This window comes from Metopolophium dirhodum, chromosome 5 (assembly GCF_019925205.1).
Source record: "Metopolophium dirhodum isolate CAU chromosome 5, ASM1992520v1, whole genome shotgun sequence".
Lineage (NCBI taxonomy): Eukaryota > Metazoa > Arthropoda > Insecta > Hemiptera > Aphididae > Metopolophium > Metopolophium dirhodum.
In genome coordinates, this window is record NC_083564.1 from 7056093 (window position 1) to 7074183 (window position 18091).

The 18091-nt window shown below is 31.8% G+C and overlaps 1 protein-coding gene across 1 annotated transcript in view; it reads left to right on the forward strand.

Annotated features, from left to right (window-relative positions):
- Positions 1 to 18091, forward strand: part of LOC132945934 (sushi, von Willebrand factor type A, EGF and pentraxin domain-containing protein 1) — a 64527-nt gene that overhangs the window by 34898 nt on the left and 11538 nt on the right. Inside the window, exons 2-3 of the mRNA XM_061015770.1 lie at positions 17222 to 17321; positions 17925 to 17983. Coding sequence (XP_060871753.1) covers positions 17222 to 17321; positions 17925 to 17983 — 159 coding nt within the window. The remainder of the gene's footprint in view (positions 1 to 17221; positions 17322 to 17924; positions 17984 to 18091) is intronic.

Genomic DNA, 18091 nt, shown 5'->3' on the forward strand with positions numbered 1-18091 from the left:
GGTAATATTAGATTAATTATTAAATTTCTGGGTAGGAACATTTGTATATAAGTAGGTTTTAGCGCGTGTACGACGCATAATTTACAATCCGAATTCGCCGCCACAATTAAATAGATTTATTTGTAATATATTTTTTATGACGGTCTGATTAGCGATTATTATGTCATATTATGTATAGATTTAGAAAAATAATAACAATTATCGTTGCTATCCGTGCGTTAAGTCGTTATAAAAGTATCGTGCGTTAGAATAATGGATACCTAATAATTTAGTCGCCAGTTTTGTGTATAAAATTATAAACCGTGTATAATATATTATATAAGTAAATAAATAAGTGGCCTGAGGTACACATCTTATATTATAATAAATTTATATTTACCCAACTGTGTATGGTATTATATAGGTTAACGGTTTGCATTATCTAATAGCCTGCAACTTTAACTAAATAGTATCTAGGAAAATACTGTAATGAATTGCCATATAGTAGTACAGTACATATTATACAACCGTCTATAGTATCGAGGAGTTGCAATGGCGTTATTGTTGACGTTTGGTTTATTCCCGATTATATTGGCAGTGATTTTTTGTTACATATTTTGATAAGCGCTACTATCGTCAATCGCGGATCCCTCGACAGTCAACACGACCAACCGATCACCAATAAACAACAATAATAATATATGTATTGCTTCTAAAATGGCTCTTCCAGCCTGCAGTCGATCGGACGATCTCACATATCCGATTGCACGAGAAATGTACCGAAGCGTAGATAGGACGTCCGATGTATACCTATACCCACCTACTGACCTACCTGTTGATGTAGTTGGTATAAAAAATGTGCCAGAGCTTCCCGAAATTTTTTTAGTTGCGCACCTCGTGTTATTTTATACCGTGGATGAGTCGCGCGTACCATACGCCTACCTAATGTAAACGACAAAACTGTTCAAAATAATAAATCGGTAAAATATTGTGACATATGATCTTCAATGAATCTGTATTTTAAATTAATTCCTGTTCTTCCGGGTACCACAGTATGACTATAGGTAGTATGAGAACCTCAAAACTCTGATACCATTGATTTCGGATAGCTAGGTGGTGGGGGGGAGGGGCAAACGCCCTGGGTGGTGCTTATTTCTATACATACATTATAATGTGGACGTGTATAACTGCGTTTATTACAATATTATAATTATTAGTTTATGAAATATATTAATATAATAGAATATAATTTTAATTATTATTAATTTAAATTAATAATTATTATTTTATCATCATGATGATCCGAGGTTATTTTCCAATCATACGAAATTATAATATAATTATTATACTATTAAAATATGTTTTACCTACTTAATTATTATTTATTTCAATGTTTTATTAGTATTCATATGCGGCATTGATGCTATTACAGTGTAGCTATTGTAGGTCTATAGGCAATAACTTGTTTTTCCTTTTTCGTTAGAAGACGTTAAATTTTTATTTTTTAATGTTTAACATTCACAAAAATTGACGTATTGAATGAGAGGTGGCGACAAAAAACCACACTGAGGCGTGAAAATGTTTCATTATTCGACTCTGATATAATAGAGATACGAAGCTCATACATTTCGCGTGAACCTGCATTTTCCACGTTTGTATTTTTTATAAGCGCATATATACATCTAAAATATAATATATAACAACTCTTTCGCGTAATTTACCACTTTCAACATATAGATACTTGCACTGTACCCACGTTAAATTATAGCTGCGATAGTCAAGTCGATAGTTATATTGTAATATTTATCGGTTTTGTTTATCGCACACGTCTTATATTATACTCGTAAAATATCGTGTATTATTGACTTATTGTATTATATAATTGCTGTATACGAAACCACACCGTGGCGCACATGTCGCGGATCATTATATACGAATATAAGAATAATATTATGTTACATTGCAAATATGGATAATAATGGGGGGGGGGGGAGGTTTTTTTTTTAAATTTATGCGTAGCTGCCTACACTATCTTTTTATCAGTCAAAACCATAGGTTTATGTCGATTCGCCTGTATAGACGCGTAATATATTTGAAGTATTTTACGCTTGTTTGTTTGTGCTGATTCAAGTTGCTTTGTTGTTGTGTTTATTAATTATTTCTTATTCTGAGCATGATGCGCGTTGATATAATTATATATAGGTATTTACTACTTACGATAGAAGTGCTGCAGGAGAAATTGTGTGCACAATATACGATACCTACCACTACGTCATAAGCCATTATCATAATTAAATATTCCGTTTAATCGTTTTAATTTTTCGTTAAAAAAATCCAAAAACTATACATACCTACAATATTGTTTTTTTTTTTTTTATCGAAAACATATTATTATTATGTAAAAAAAGCATATAATTATCTATACTGTTTAAATGGGTGTCTGGTGAAAAGCCGATAATAGGGTAAGGACAACGGGCGGAAATTTATTATTATACTGTATAGGTAACGATCATCGAATTACGCATGCAAACCGGACGGGCAACGAAAAGAGAAAACCGAACCACCATCGCGATATCGTTTAATTTATAATTTTTTTTTCATACACACACCACGACGTGTCTATATAGGTACACCAGGTTGCAAGACACCGAGTCGACTTTATCAGCTGGCTTTTATATAGTCGTGTGCATGTTATGATGGCGTTCGAGTAATATTTGCAGCTATTTTAATTGTGCGGGGAGTGAAAATAACAGACTATATACGCGCCATTATTGTGCATATAATAATAAAGATATTACCACGTATATAATATATCATAAATATAGCCACTTTAAGTTTTTCTTACCCAGCTGCAGGTGTATTGTATAGTACATGCCACACTATAGGTAAGTCTACTTTCACGTTTGTCGGTAATTTAATTATTATTGTTTAGTTTATTAGGTACCGCCTATATATCATATATAGTATAGGTATTTAGTTATAGTTGATATTATTATGTATATGAACAAATATCAAAATTTTAACGGTTTTATACTTTTATCGAACACCCGCTTGTGGTAACTGCTGCCTACTATATAGGTATAAAAATTAAAAAGTATAGATATATCGCTTAATCGCATATTATATAGTTGTCACACTGCAGTCTTTATGGAATTCTGAAAAACACATTTTTATACACCGCAATTTTAAGTATTTATAAGTCTATAACACTATATTTTTATATGAAAACATTAAAATTGTATTAGGTATCTATACTATAATACTAGTATACTACGCTATATATTAATATTATTAATTACAGTGGTTTTTAGTTTGATACTTATATAGCAATTTTTTCTTTAATGTCATATAATTGGAAGCAGAAAGTTCCTAAATGATTGTACTTTTTATTACTATTATAATAAGTATTTTAGGTTTAGTGTGAAATTATACCCATTCGTCTGTATAGAATATAGATGCATATGTGTCCTGAATATTGATAGGCCATTTTTGCAAAAACATTTAGTGAACGCGGTCTAATATAATATAATTCCGAGATTGATGTTATATTATAGGTACATTATCTAATAATATTATTGTTGTTTGTGAGGTGTACGTGAGACTTATAGTCTACATACACATTACGACAGAAAGAGATAGTAAAAAAACATGCTATATGCGCTCATAAGAAAGATCTTGAGAAATACTACCCTATAAAGAAACGTCCAAAAGAAAAAAAAATCATAATAAATGAAATAAAGATCTAAATATATGTATATACGCGTGTGTTGTATGCGAAAAACTACCAATATCTCTGCCTATATATAATAAGAACCAAAAACTGGAATGGTTCGAGTTTGTACATGTGGAGAGCCGAGTATGATATATTCAAAGGGGTGGTATAACTGGGTGAATAAATAAAAAAAGATCCCAGTTGGGTTATAGACCGTGGACAAGGCGAGAAGATGTAGTATAGATAAAGATAACAGCATGATAGCTGATATAGTATAGAAACGCAACGGTTGAACTAGCATTGGACATGGGAACGTTGGAGAGGATGGCTTGTGGTACCTCAGGTCCTGTACAAGGACCGTTATACCGAGAAGAAAAAAGAAAATGATTTTAACGTTAGGTATTGAGTTTGCAGTTTGGATATATTATAGTGTTAATATACTTACGACTAATGATTTATTTTTGCAATCGTTAAAACAATATTATGGTACCTATATAATACCTATAACGTCGTGACATATAATTAAACGCGTATGTATATAGCGAGGCAATTGACGATTTGTCTCTAAGTCAATAATGTGCAATGTAATATATTATAATATACTGTTGCATATATTATTATTATATACGTTGTTAACATTGTTCTCAGTCGGCCACCGTGAGAATACGCCACGGTTTGATGAACGAAAAACTTTGCATGTACTATTGTACCAGCTGCGTCGCGTATAATGTAATTTTTTTTTTACTATCGAAGAATGTGTATATGGTACAGTGAAATAGTAACTACAATATGAGCAGTATACAAAAACGCGTCCTTGTATATATAAATTAATAAAATATATAATTAATATACAATTAGCGGTTTGCCGGTTTTACAAAATATATTGCAGTATACCGCGCGGCCATAAATAAAAATAACAATAAATCTCGTATAACCTTACATTGTTCGACGGCGCTGAAGCAGTGGCGACAGTGGCATAATGTGATGTATATAGTAGCTGCAGACATATATCTATATAATATATTAGGCGCGTAGGTACCTACCTACCTACCTACCCGTAAGTGATTTAATTTTCTCTTAGATGTGTGCTGCTAACGAGCATATAGTGCAATATAACGACCCGCTACATAGTATATAATATATTTTGCGTCTACGTTGATTCGTTTTTAAAATTGGAGTTGTTTAATTTCTGAAAATTATTAACGATTTCAGTGTCACGCGTATATATTATGGTGACATCTTGCACTTTTTTTTTTCGTTAAAATAAAATACGGCGTACGGTAATAATAGTGTATAGGGAAAATGAATGAAAAAATGAAGTGCGGCTGCTTAGTGAAATAACCGGTTGGGTTGTTGGGTTTCGAATAATAATAAGAAAAAAACAGCACGTAGGAAGTGCGGTTACGCACCGCCAATCCTGCTGTAGGTTATAGGTATATTATAGTATATATATATATAATATGTACACTACGTCACTGCAGCAGGACACAGTTTATATACCTATACATGCAGGTTACAGCGATGATGCCATTTTATAAAATACAAACATATTTTACAGGCAAAAACAACAAACTTGGAAATGAAAATATTTAATCATCTTGAAGCTATGAAAATTAATAATAAAAATGATCGTATAATTATGTTGTAACCTTATGTAACCTACACCCGCGCTGCAGTAAGAGTACTATATATTGTATTCGACATTATCGGTGTATTCAGAGGTAGGTAGGTACTAGGTATTATAGGTAGGTACTATATTATGAGGTTTTAAACCAGTCATTTTTTTTTTAGAGAATACCTACCTACGTAAATTTAACAAATTTTTAAACATGCCTATAATTAAATGCATTTTCAATTGGTGGTCGCATAGGTTTATACTTAACCTATAAGTATATCATCGTCGGATTGTTATCAATATATAACCATATGGCATATACTATATTTACATATAGTTATTAGTTATGAATTATATGAATAAGAAATGAATAATGATAACTCAATTCGACAATTGTATAATTGTTCGGAAAAACCTATAATATTATACGCCTATACGAATTCGTGGTTATAACAATATCGATTTGACGATATAATGATCACAAAATCGCGACGCATAATCATTACACTATACAAAATAATAGTAATAACTAATCACAGTCTGGTTAGTAAATATAGAATATAATATGATCTAGTATTGAACGATATAACAGTAATAAACCATGTATGTACGATATCAACAACAACAAATAATAAATAAATAATGATAATAATGTCACTAGATATAACCGCGGTTTTATAATATGGTAATCACATAACTGTTTATGTTCCATTGAAGATTTACAATACCACAACTAGTGTATTGTACTGAATGGTTCACTATATATATATATATAGGTAAGCCAAGTATTATAACGATCTTTGTATTTTAATAGGATTATTAGGATTTGATATTGAAAATTTGTCGTGCGAAAAACTAGTTTCCGGGCGTTAAAGTCTTTTTGATCGGCGAATCACGACACAGCTGCGTGTCGCTGCGGTTTAATATGGCGGTACCTATAACATGTGTAATACAATACGCATATAATATAATATATATATTATGATCATTAAATGTAGGTAAGTTATTTTTCTATCTAAATGATTACTTAACAGTTAATTCACGCATAAACGTATATTATATAGTTATAATATTAGTGTAAATTATTTCAAAATCGTTAATATATAATATAGGTACTGCACTGCAGGGTGTATCTGGAAAATTTGACAATTTTATATAACGTTTTAAATGAGAGTATATATCATTAAATCTTCCAGATACTCCTCTATAATATTTTATTATATTATACATTAAACCGTTATAATTCACTGGAATTTATTAGACCTTCGAACCGATTGTTTACATTGTATATCGTGCGTATATATAATATATATTGTATAAATAGTTGGTGAATTTAAAAATCATTTTATTTAAAACTGTAGTAGGTTCCTATAATAATATAATATGGCAACGAGGTCACGGTCGTCTGTCCAAGGCGTCGCGCCGATCCTGTTTAACAATATTTGCTTTCTCGGTTTTTTCTTCTACTCTCGGCGAAGTCCTCTATTGTCCGGTTTGTCGCGTTTTCGTAGATGGCAGTAATATATGACGCTTAACGACCTATAACATTTGGCTGCGGACAGACAAAACCAAATAATGCAGCCATATTGAACAATATATAACAAGTATATATGGACCGATTTTAAGTGCGAACGTCGAATATTATGACCGCACGTTTACGGCGATGATAATAACAATATACACTATACAGGTATAATACATGCGGCAGTATCTGCAGCCGTCGTCGTGAGCTTATGTGTGCCTATATACATAAAAAGGATTTAGAACGGTTTAGAGAGGTAGAACGGTTTTTTTGGGGGAAGGCGGGGGGACAGAGCCCGCGCGTCCTTGCACTAACCGTTGTGTTCGAATGAGGGGTATAATAAAATAAGAATTATCATTGAGTATATTATAAACGATGTCGTGATGCATAACAACATTGAAACGAAAACAATATATTATGACATTAAAAAGTATAAGGGGAAGAAATGGACACGTTTATCAGACATTTTAGTTGGAGTTACCGATATGATAATATAATATATTACAATAGGTAGGTACTTCATAGTATGTGTGGTGTAGTTTTTAAAGGGAGTGTTCGGTGGGTGAAATAGGTATATTATGTATGTGAACGAAAAATTAGAGAGATGCTCCACACAGAGTGAAATGTATAAAATGTGTGTGTGTATTATATTATGTATGGTGGCCCGACACGTCAAACTTTCCAAGCACATAATATTATATTGTTATATGTTATATATTTTTAATGTTTATAGGTCGTAGACTATATAATAAGGTCGTTGAAACTTATAACGAACACTGAAATCATCCGTTTTAATTATTACAAGAAAAAAAAAACACCGTTTGATGTTCAATGCCGCATATTTTATTACATATATGGTTGTTATTACTTGTTGTCTTGTTCACAATACGGCAGATTGTGGATTTTTGGAACAGGCGCGCATAAAAAATAATGTGCCTACCTGTTGTATATTGGAACCAGAACACATACATTCATAGGAATATAATATATACGTGTAGTGAGAGAACAATAGAAATAATGTATTACATATTTTTGTGTATATAAGGTAACAACTAACAATCTGTGGCAGTTCGCATGAAGCATTGTTGTGAAACACGCGCCGTCTCTATATATACATATCGTAGCAGTATCAAACGCGTACCTATGTTTGTTTAATTGCACAAATACGACGATATAATGTTTGAGGAATTGTATAATTTATACATCCATCTGATGAAAAACTTGAGTACTTAAAGAAATTATGTCCGACTACATTTTGTATACATAGGCAATATAGGTTAGGATAACACTTGGACGGTAGAAATCGTGTGACGAAATATTAACTTAATTAATGTGCAATTTGAATAACCAGCCAAGCAGCGGATTATTTTGGCATAAATTAATAATTATAACTAGGGCCCGGATTTCAATGCAAAGTGAATTTTTTGTTTTTTTTGGTGATCATAGACAATGCTTTCCGAGTACATATAATTTGTTTCATGAAACAGATACTTCAACGGAGAAACGTGTATTTCTTGTAATATTTGGATGTTTTATAATTTTTTGAGCATTTTTCAGCAGTTTTCGGTCATTTTGTTAGTTTGCATATTTGTATATCTTACGACTTCAGTAGCGGATTTGGTTCATCTTCTATATGGGGGGGAGAGGGAAATATCATTTTAATCCAGCTACAGGCCTATACAGAGGGAAAAACATATATCCCATAGTAAAATTGGTAGGCCGTGATTATAATTTATAAACACTTTGAACTACTAATCAAATTTTCATCAAATTTCAGTTTTTTTTTTATAAATGCTTGATAAATTATTTAAAATGTATTATTTATTTAAAATCATTGCATTAAAAAAATTATTTTACATGTACATTTTTAAGGGTGTTATTGCGCTAAGATACATATATTATGGACATTTTTAGACATTTGTTAGAGCATTTTTCGACGGTTTTTAGAGCATTTAAATCCGGGACCTAATTATCACAAACTTTGAGAAAAAATTTACCTACAATGTCATCAGAAAATATACGGTCTCTAAATAAAATTCCGAAATAAAACCCATCAATCGGAAAATGTTTTATTGCTTTTATTTCGGCATTGTTTTCTTAAATATAAAACAATAACACACCCAAGTGATTACGAACACAGATACTAAACAATTTAACGCATCGTGGTCGTAACTGTCAATTTATTTGGATAAAATCGGAGTTAAAAGAATTTAATAAACGATAAGTACGATAGTGGTATTTCTGGTATAGAAATTTGTTGTTTAAGAACATAATCGTTACAAAATCCTGTCTGTAATATACCTTATGATTGTGGCTGTAGGTATAAAATATTTTATTTTTAATAATTTATCACGTGAATATAATAATAATATAAATTTGTTTATTTAATTAAAAAAATTGATTTTTCTCGTAAACTATTCAAAATGTGTAAATCAAATTAAAAATATGCAACAAAAAACCATTATAATATCGATAAAATATGTTTTATATGTTATATTATACATTTATTGAAAAACGCACAAATATAAAAAAAATATGTATGCATATGCTAGAAAATGGTATTGATAAATAGGCACATAATATATATAGGTAACAATCGAAGGTTTATCATCGCCCGACGAATGCGAAGAAACTAAGAAAGTGATAAATGTTTTCGTTCACACTACACAAAACCCGCTCGACGGCATTTCGATAGAAAATTGTGTTTGGGTATTACGAAATGTATCAAGTCCGATATCTCCGGCGTAGTCGCCATGACGTGCAGTCGACGATGTGGTGGTGACTTCCGTCTACGTTTCTCGTTCGGCGGCGCGCCTGCACCGAGTCGGAACTCGCGGATAGACTTAAGGGAAAGCGATCCTAGCAATAGGAACATAATATAATAATAATAATATAATATTGCAAAGCCACCTTTGCCGCGGGTGTTTGGATATAATAACATTGTAATAGTATAGGTACGCGGGGTGTCTCGGACAAACTTTGAGACTATAATATGCGGTAGGGGTTTTACTGGTTTGTATATTAGCGATATGCAACATTTTACGCTGTCGGAATGTACAATTAAAATGTCATGCCGGTATTAGGTATTGGGTACTCATTAAATATTATTATAAATGGTTTTTTACTTTTTTTTCAAAGTTCGAGAATCTACGTTTGTATTATTATCGGGGAAGCAGATTAACAAAACGCGCTCTGGTGGAAACAATTTGTACCTATCGATTCGAGATGTATACATACATAGTTTTATATACCTATCGGTTATTACCTACTTATTTTACTTTTTTTAATAAGTTAATTTTTGTATCGAAACTTTGTACGCTGCGGGTAAAGCCAACCGTGTACGTTATGGTAAATAGTCGATTTCTACTAATACTATCAAATACGTTCAAATACACTTCACTTTAAGCAAAACGTACACGAAATGTTGTGAAAATACATTCAATCCGATAATAGTATATCACGATGCTGACGTCGACAGCTTTTGCAGTGTAGTTAATCCGTCTTTCCTAAGCGGCAACATTTTACGTGGTGAATGTCTGAGTATAATAATTACTATATACATAATAGGTACTATTACTACTGCACAGGTACTATAAATTGTTTTTTATTTCGTCACTTTAACGGATAGATACAGAGCGTCAGAGAGTGTATACTTGGACATCACACGTTATATTACTTATCGTGAAATAAAATCGTAGTACTAATATAATACTTGTTTGTAATCTTACATATCCGAAAATATCCGATTTCGTTATAACCGCAATACGGAGATCAGTGCAGCGGAACTTTCGAGAAAGAATTCTACATTTCTACATGCGTCCGTCTTTATACGTATAGGTATAATGTATACCGGCATATATCGACATCGTAAATACCTATATATATATATATATATGCTTAATCAATCGATTTGCTTGATTAGTATCTGTACATATTAATATATTATTATAGACTATAGTTGAATATCAATCTCAAATCCATACAACTATATAATAATCCATACATTTTCTATTGACAATTTTAAACGATTATTTTCGTATCAATTCAATCGTATTACACAATATATAGGGTAGGTATTGACTTGTTTTAGGTGTAACGTAACAGCATGTTCGAATTATTGAACACGGTTCTATGGATGTATTTATCATCGCTGTAGGCGATCGTTCAGGGATATTATAGGATTATATTAAATACTTTTGTGCGTGACGCGAAATAACAAAACGCATCGGACGGTATATTGCACGCATGGAAATTATAATAAGTGCTTATACGCGTATTATAACGGTCGCGATAACTACAATATAGGGTATGTTATAATATATCATATTGTATTTCACAACAAGTGGTTAATATTTTCGAGTTGTCGTCCGTTGTATTATGTATTGAGTATATACGCCATGTTTATTGTTCAGATGCGGATAGGGAACAATAATATACCTCTTATAAACTTATTATGTATGTGTTCGTATTATTTTCCCAGGTGGTCCGTTTTTAACCGGCCACAGTGATCGTCATTTGCCTCAGTATAAATTATTGTGGTTTTAAATAAAAACAAACTGTTTTCGTTATATTTTAGTCACATAATATAAATGTGCCTTTATTCGAATAGAATTAGTATTTATGTAAAATGGTATAAAATTATAATCACTCAACTTTAATGCTTTAAATTCAAAAAAATACTTTTATAAAAATGTTTATAATTTATTAAAAATTGTCTTTTCTTTTTTATTGAACAAAATTTTGTATATCTACAGGTTGTACAATGGGTACATTTGATTAGAATTTATTGAAAGGATGTGGAAGTCGCCCGTTGACGGCACCCCGTGAAAAAGTTTTTAGGGAGAGAGTAGGTATCCCTATACCAGTTCATTTTAAGGGGCATGGGTGGATTACGCGGCGTGTCTATACATAATATTTTATTATCATATATTATATTTCTGTAGACTATAATAGTACATACCAGCTATTACCTTATATATATTATATAGTGATTAAATAACTATAAAACTTGTCGCGACGTTGATGACCGTTCCGAATGATTCATATTATTGTTATTATTATATTATTATTATGCACTATAGAGTATATAGAGGTTAGCACCCGTTTCACGCGCACTCTTTTGACAAGGGCATTCAGCAGATGGACGTCAGTAACCTACCACGTTAACTACTCGAGTGTGGACGATAACCGTAGCATTTACCTATAGCTATATATATATAATATGACGATAATTTGTATTAAAAATTAAACATTTTGTTACTATTACTTAAATTATGTATACAGCGGATTCTGCTTAATGTGGGCATCGGTTAATATTGGTATCCGCGTAGTATGGGAGAAATGATCTGGTCCCAATATTGCAATGTATACTTATTAACTGCAGTCTGCAAGGTTATTTCGGTTTATATGGCCAAACGCTTAATGTGGACAATTTAATTTCCCAACGTGTCCACAAAATTTAAGCGGAATACCCTGCAATTTAGGTATGTAAAATTTGTTTGATATTGTGTACGTATATATATCTTGAAAATTGGATTTACTTCCGAAAATAAATTATTATCATTACAATACGCGTGTTAAGTATTATATTATGACGTTATTCGTGCACGACTATTATATAGGTGATCCACGCGAATACAGGCAATAGTGATTCGAATATCCGAACACTATAATATTATAGTCGTGAGCTGGGCGTATACTGACTTGGTCGAAATAACATCAATCGAGTTCATAAAATACACAGTAAATAGTAAATACGCATAATATCGGCTAATCACACACCTATAGGCTATAATACATGGTATAATGTGTCTCCACGTTTCAGCGTTTTTCTTCTAGTGAAATGTACAACAAAACATACGGAATATCATATTAAAATGCTTCGTGCCAAACGGGTACACAATCACATTTAAATATGTACTATTATCTATAATATAATATATTTATATGCCTTGGCGTGGCGCGTTGGCTGCTAGTAAGTAACGGCCACAGCTACTATCTCCCGGATGGGTGACCACCCGGGTTCATAGTAGTTAAAAACCTTGCCACACATACACGTGTTTGCTACCTACCGTAACAACCGTTAAAACAATCGTAAAATCAATCTACCGTATGGCCATAGTCGCCAAGCTTCAGTTCAATAAAAAAAAAAATAAAAATATATTTATTTAAATAATAACTACGTCGAGACTTTGGCCAGTAACTTCGGCGCGCACTTGTGCAAATACTTTAAACGGTTATACGTATATTATATATATGCGGCCGAATACATAGATACGACTATAATATAATAGGGGTACACCTTTAAAATCATAATATATTTATTATTAAATTACAGATTTAATAATTATAATATCCGTAGGTATGTAGGTACATCGTATAATACGTATTTCTTACGCCCGCGCGTCGACAACCATAAAATATAAATATTTACCATACATCGTACAATATGATATTATACGCGTAGGTATAGATCGTATAATATACTATATATCGACGGACACGGCCGCGGCGGGATTAATATATTAATACAATAATAATAAAAAGTCGAGCGTCGGTTACATATTATTATACGCGTTTTATCCGTTTAAATCCGATTAAAAACAACGACTAGAATTTTCACTTTTCGTAGGTAGGTAGGTAGATAAACTCGTATATTATTATTATTATTGCTAGGTATATACACATAAGACATAAGTATATATAGAAACCGGCCATTATACGCAACGCTTCAGCGATGACGGACATATACCTGTTATAATTTATAATGTCTCGATTTAACAATACAATACATTATTATCGTATTGTATCGGACGTTTTTGTACAAAAGAGATTGATAACAATAATATACCTAATATTAATTGTTCTTCGCGATTAAGATGCGTTTACCCGCTTTTTAAAAGCAATATATTATACAGTTTGCTTTCCATAATTTGAATCAAAATATATTTGTAAAATATGATGACGTACCTACTCACTACCTTCATGGATTCATACAAATAATTGACAATTTAACGAGTAATATATCACTTATCAAATAAAAATAATATTTAAATGTATGTATAGTTATGCTCACAAATAAAAAACTAGTGCCTAGATATAGATAATTATAGATTTGATATTTATTCGTGGACATTTTTATGAAAATATTTTGCTTAATTTGTAGATTTTGAAATTAACAATATATTTATATATGTATACTAAATATATATTTTGTGGTTGTTAAATCAGAAAGCACCAAAAATTTTGCTATAGGAAAAAAAGTTTTTTTTTGTCAAAAAACTTGAAACTTGACCGAAATTAGGTAGGCAGGTACTACATTTTTTGAGAGTATGTTAACCGTCAAAATAATCCACCGGTAACCATAACAACTAATTTCACTATAATTCACCGGGGATTGTACGATTGATGAAATTTACGCGCCGCATTAAGATAAACAAAAAAATCCTATACCTACGCAGTCTAGGACCTATAAAAGTCCTAATCCTATAAATATACCTATAAAATCATCTTAAGAATCAAATTGTTTTAAATTGTCCGATTTCAATAACCGATCCCGGCATGCCGCGGCAGTAATTTCGACGATCACATCTATTTTTATGATCATAATATAATTCATAACTATTACAATGGAGAAAATAATTGCAGATAACGACGACACTAATGTTAAAATTCGTTCATGCGACAGTAAAATCGCTACCGAAAAATAATTAAATAGGTACCTATTATAAATAATTATAATACCTATGTAGGTATACTGTATATAGGTACACTAACGACTACGATTATGTTATAATTATTATTATTTTATGATGCTCTAAAGTATTATGTGTATAGAGGTACAATGGCAGACTCCGAGACAGTGTATAATATTATAATTATAAAGACGTGACAATGTGCGTACAACATCATCTACCTGTATAATATAATAATGTGAAGTATACCTACCTAGAGTGCAGCGTGCGGTTAATTGTCGTATATATTATACAAAACGTGCTTCAGATTTAAACGCTTGCGCTGTCGTGGGTTCCGTCCCGTTTAAAAAAATTAAATCGTTTCATTCAAAATTATTAGACGCAACAATATAGTCTATTATCATGCAATATAATATCATGTCGTCTTGTTTATATGCGACGTACAATAGGCGAATATTATAATAATGGTTACCCGGCGACCTCCGCGCACAGCTGAGTTCGCGTGTAAAGAAAATCTAAGTGATCTGACATACTGTATTTAAATGTAAGGTTGTCATCGAATCCTTTGGGATAGACAACCACCTACGACCTACCCTTACAAAAATGGTTAGATACTATATGTTCATTAATCTCCCGCCGACTTATGTGCGTATACCGTATATATGCGCTTTTAACACAACCTCGTCAATAATAAACACAATATTACCTAACTATTTATCATTAAACTGCCATGTACAAATTCCGTCTAATCTAGACGTTGCCTAGAATTATGCGGGGAAATGCCAAAATATGCCATCTGAAAAAAATTTGCTTTTCAAAATATTGCCCAAAGGCCAAAAGAAAATTAAAAATTCCCCGCTACACATAATATTATCATCCAATCCAAGTTCAACTGTCGCATCGACCTGACATGTGTTTATTGTACGGCGTGTAGTCTAGGTATGTGTGTACAGGGTTGGATACTGGATGAGCCTACGGGGACTTGGGGTTTTTCCATATGGCCTTAACTATTGGCGGCCCCAAGGCCCAGGAAGGAACTATTATAGATACCTACGTTTTTTTTTTTTAATGAATTTTATTAAATATATTTCAAGTATATAGGTACACACTAAGTATAAAAAAAATTGCCAACACTGGTTATCTCATAGTTGATAATTTCTTTTTTAAATTTTATTTATGTTTATTGGTTTAAGTTTTCAAACCGAGATAATTAGTTTTTCTATTACTAATTTTTGTAGTGTATATACCTACACACCGGCCACCTAGTAATACGTATCTATAGCATTTGAGCGATTGTGTAATGTTGGCAAAATGTTAATAATGGCATTTTAAACATTTTCCTCGAAGCAAAAAAAGTACCTATATGGTTATATACTTATATCCACCCTTGTTAAAATGTTTATGAGAATAATATGTTCTTAATAGTAACACATGCGCAGTTATGAGTTGACACCAATAGATATTAGTAATATTATATTAAGTACAGTCATAAATATAGTAAAGTATAGTTATTACTTGAAATGCGAGTGTTTCAGCGAAGAGAAAAGATCCGTTCGTTTGGCGTACATTTACATGGTTATATATATACTGTCACGATCGTAATGTATTATTTAGAGATATATAGGTTCGCGAATAGGTAGGTCGTACATATACTGGTGTATGTGCACGACATAACATACAAGCACACTATAACGAGAAACAAAATTCACCGTTAAAATCGTGCGGCGATATTGAATTTGTTCAAGACGTATACTCACACGCTATCGTCGCTACCTATCGTATATCGGATCATTGCGAAATTCGATCACCTATATTATAATAATATTATATGTAGGTGTTACGAATATTATTTTGCCACGTCGGTTTTAATAAAATATCGTATAGTGTTATGCTCTTGCGAGGTTTCAACGGTCTTTCACATATAGATATAATAATATTTACGTTTTTGTAAATAATATAATGTAAGGTAGGTACCCTCGACAATATATCAAAACTATATCGTGATAATATAATATGTACCTGCATCGATCGGGAATCTGGGTTGCAACGCGATATATTAATATGTTTATACCTAAAAATGTAATATATGAAAACCGTATAGGTAGATATGTACTCGTGTATATTATGAGATTAAAAAAAAACTATAACAATTTCACACGTGCAGCAGCGGTGTACATATATTATAATAATACAATACGATATAATATGTTTAGCGCGTGCATAATACCGATGTACACGTATATATTATATATATGTATATACGTAGGTAGGTATATATAAAATGCACATTTAGATATATTACAATAGTATACACATTCGCTCGTCGATCAGCGCGGCATTTCTATATACGTATATGCATATAATATATAGGTATAGTGTTCTATCGCGGCGAGAATTTTTTTTCTCGTACACAAAATTTAAAAAAAAACACACGCGGGATTAAAACACACGTACCTACCTACTTATATTAGGTATACGTGTGTAATAATTACTGCGACGGTCATCGGCACGAGAAAGTAGATTAAAGTAGATTATAAGACGTGTACCAAATATCTGCTGCAGTTATATATAGGTATACTCATTATTCATTTTATATAAAGTGTATCATGTCATTATTACCTGTGTGTACATAACAATATGGAAATTAATAGTTTTTATTTTCTAATTTTCTATTTTTTTTTTTCGTTTGTTTTGTTCAGAAAACGTTTGCGGTCATCCTCCAGTGCCTGTCAACGCCAAACTCGTCCGGGATGGGGCTAAGGCCACGTTCGTTTGCGATGACGGTTACAGACTCTTCGGGTAAACATTATACTACTGACACATATTTTTTTACCATTGTCAAACGCGACACGCATATGTTGTAGCTACTAACCTATACATTCTCGAGGTGTTTTTTTTAAAAACGAAAAAGATTGTGTTTTTATTTATACAGTTTTCAATTATGTTTAAATATGACAACTTACCACCTTATAGACACTATATCATTTTTAGTTATTTATTTCATTAACTGTTTTAAATTTCATACTCGGGCACTCAGCAGAGAAAATTTTTAAATATATAATAACAGCGCAGACAAAGATGCAAATAAGCGGCAGTTTTTATTTTTAATAAAAACTATGCACATTGTGTGAGTTAAAAATGCGGACTGTCTTTTATTGTTGTTTAAGTCCAAAACAGTTAAATAAAAAACACATTTCATATAAATTAAATAGATATCTAAATACTTTTTTTTTTCAACAATCGACTGGCACTAAATTATATAGTGTTGTGCACTTGAGCTTTATTAAATGATATAAGATAGGCCTAAGATATAATCCCTAAACTTTAGAGCCTAGAGTTATTGCTCACCATAAACAAACGTAGAAATGAATTTCGATGTTTTAATTGTCTATCGTCCCACAGGTCTGAATCGATAACTTGTTCCTCAAACGGCGCCTGGACCGGAGACCTGCCGTTTTGTGGTAAGTCATGTTTGAATATATTTACAAATAATAATAATAGTAAGTACCCTGATATTTGGATATGCATTAGAAGTCACTGTCATCGTTAAAATTTAAAATTCACCTGAA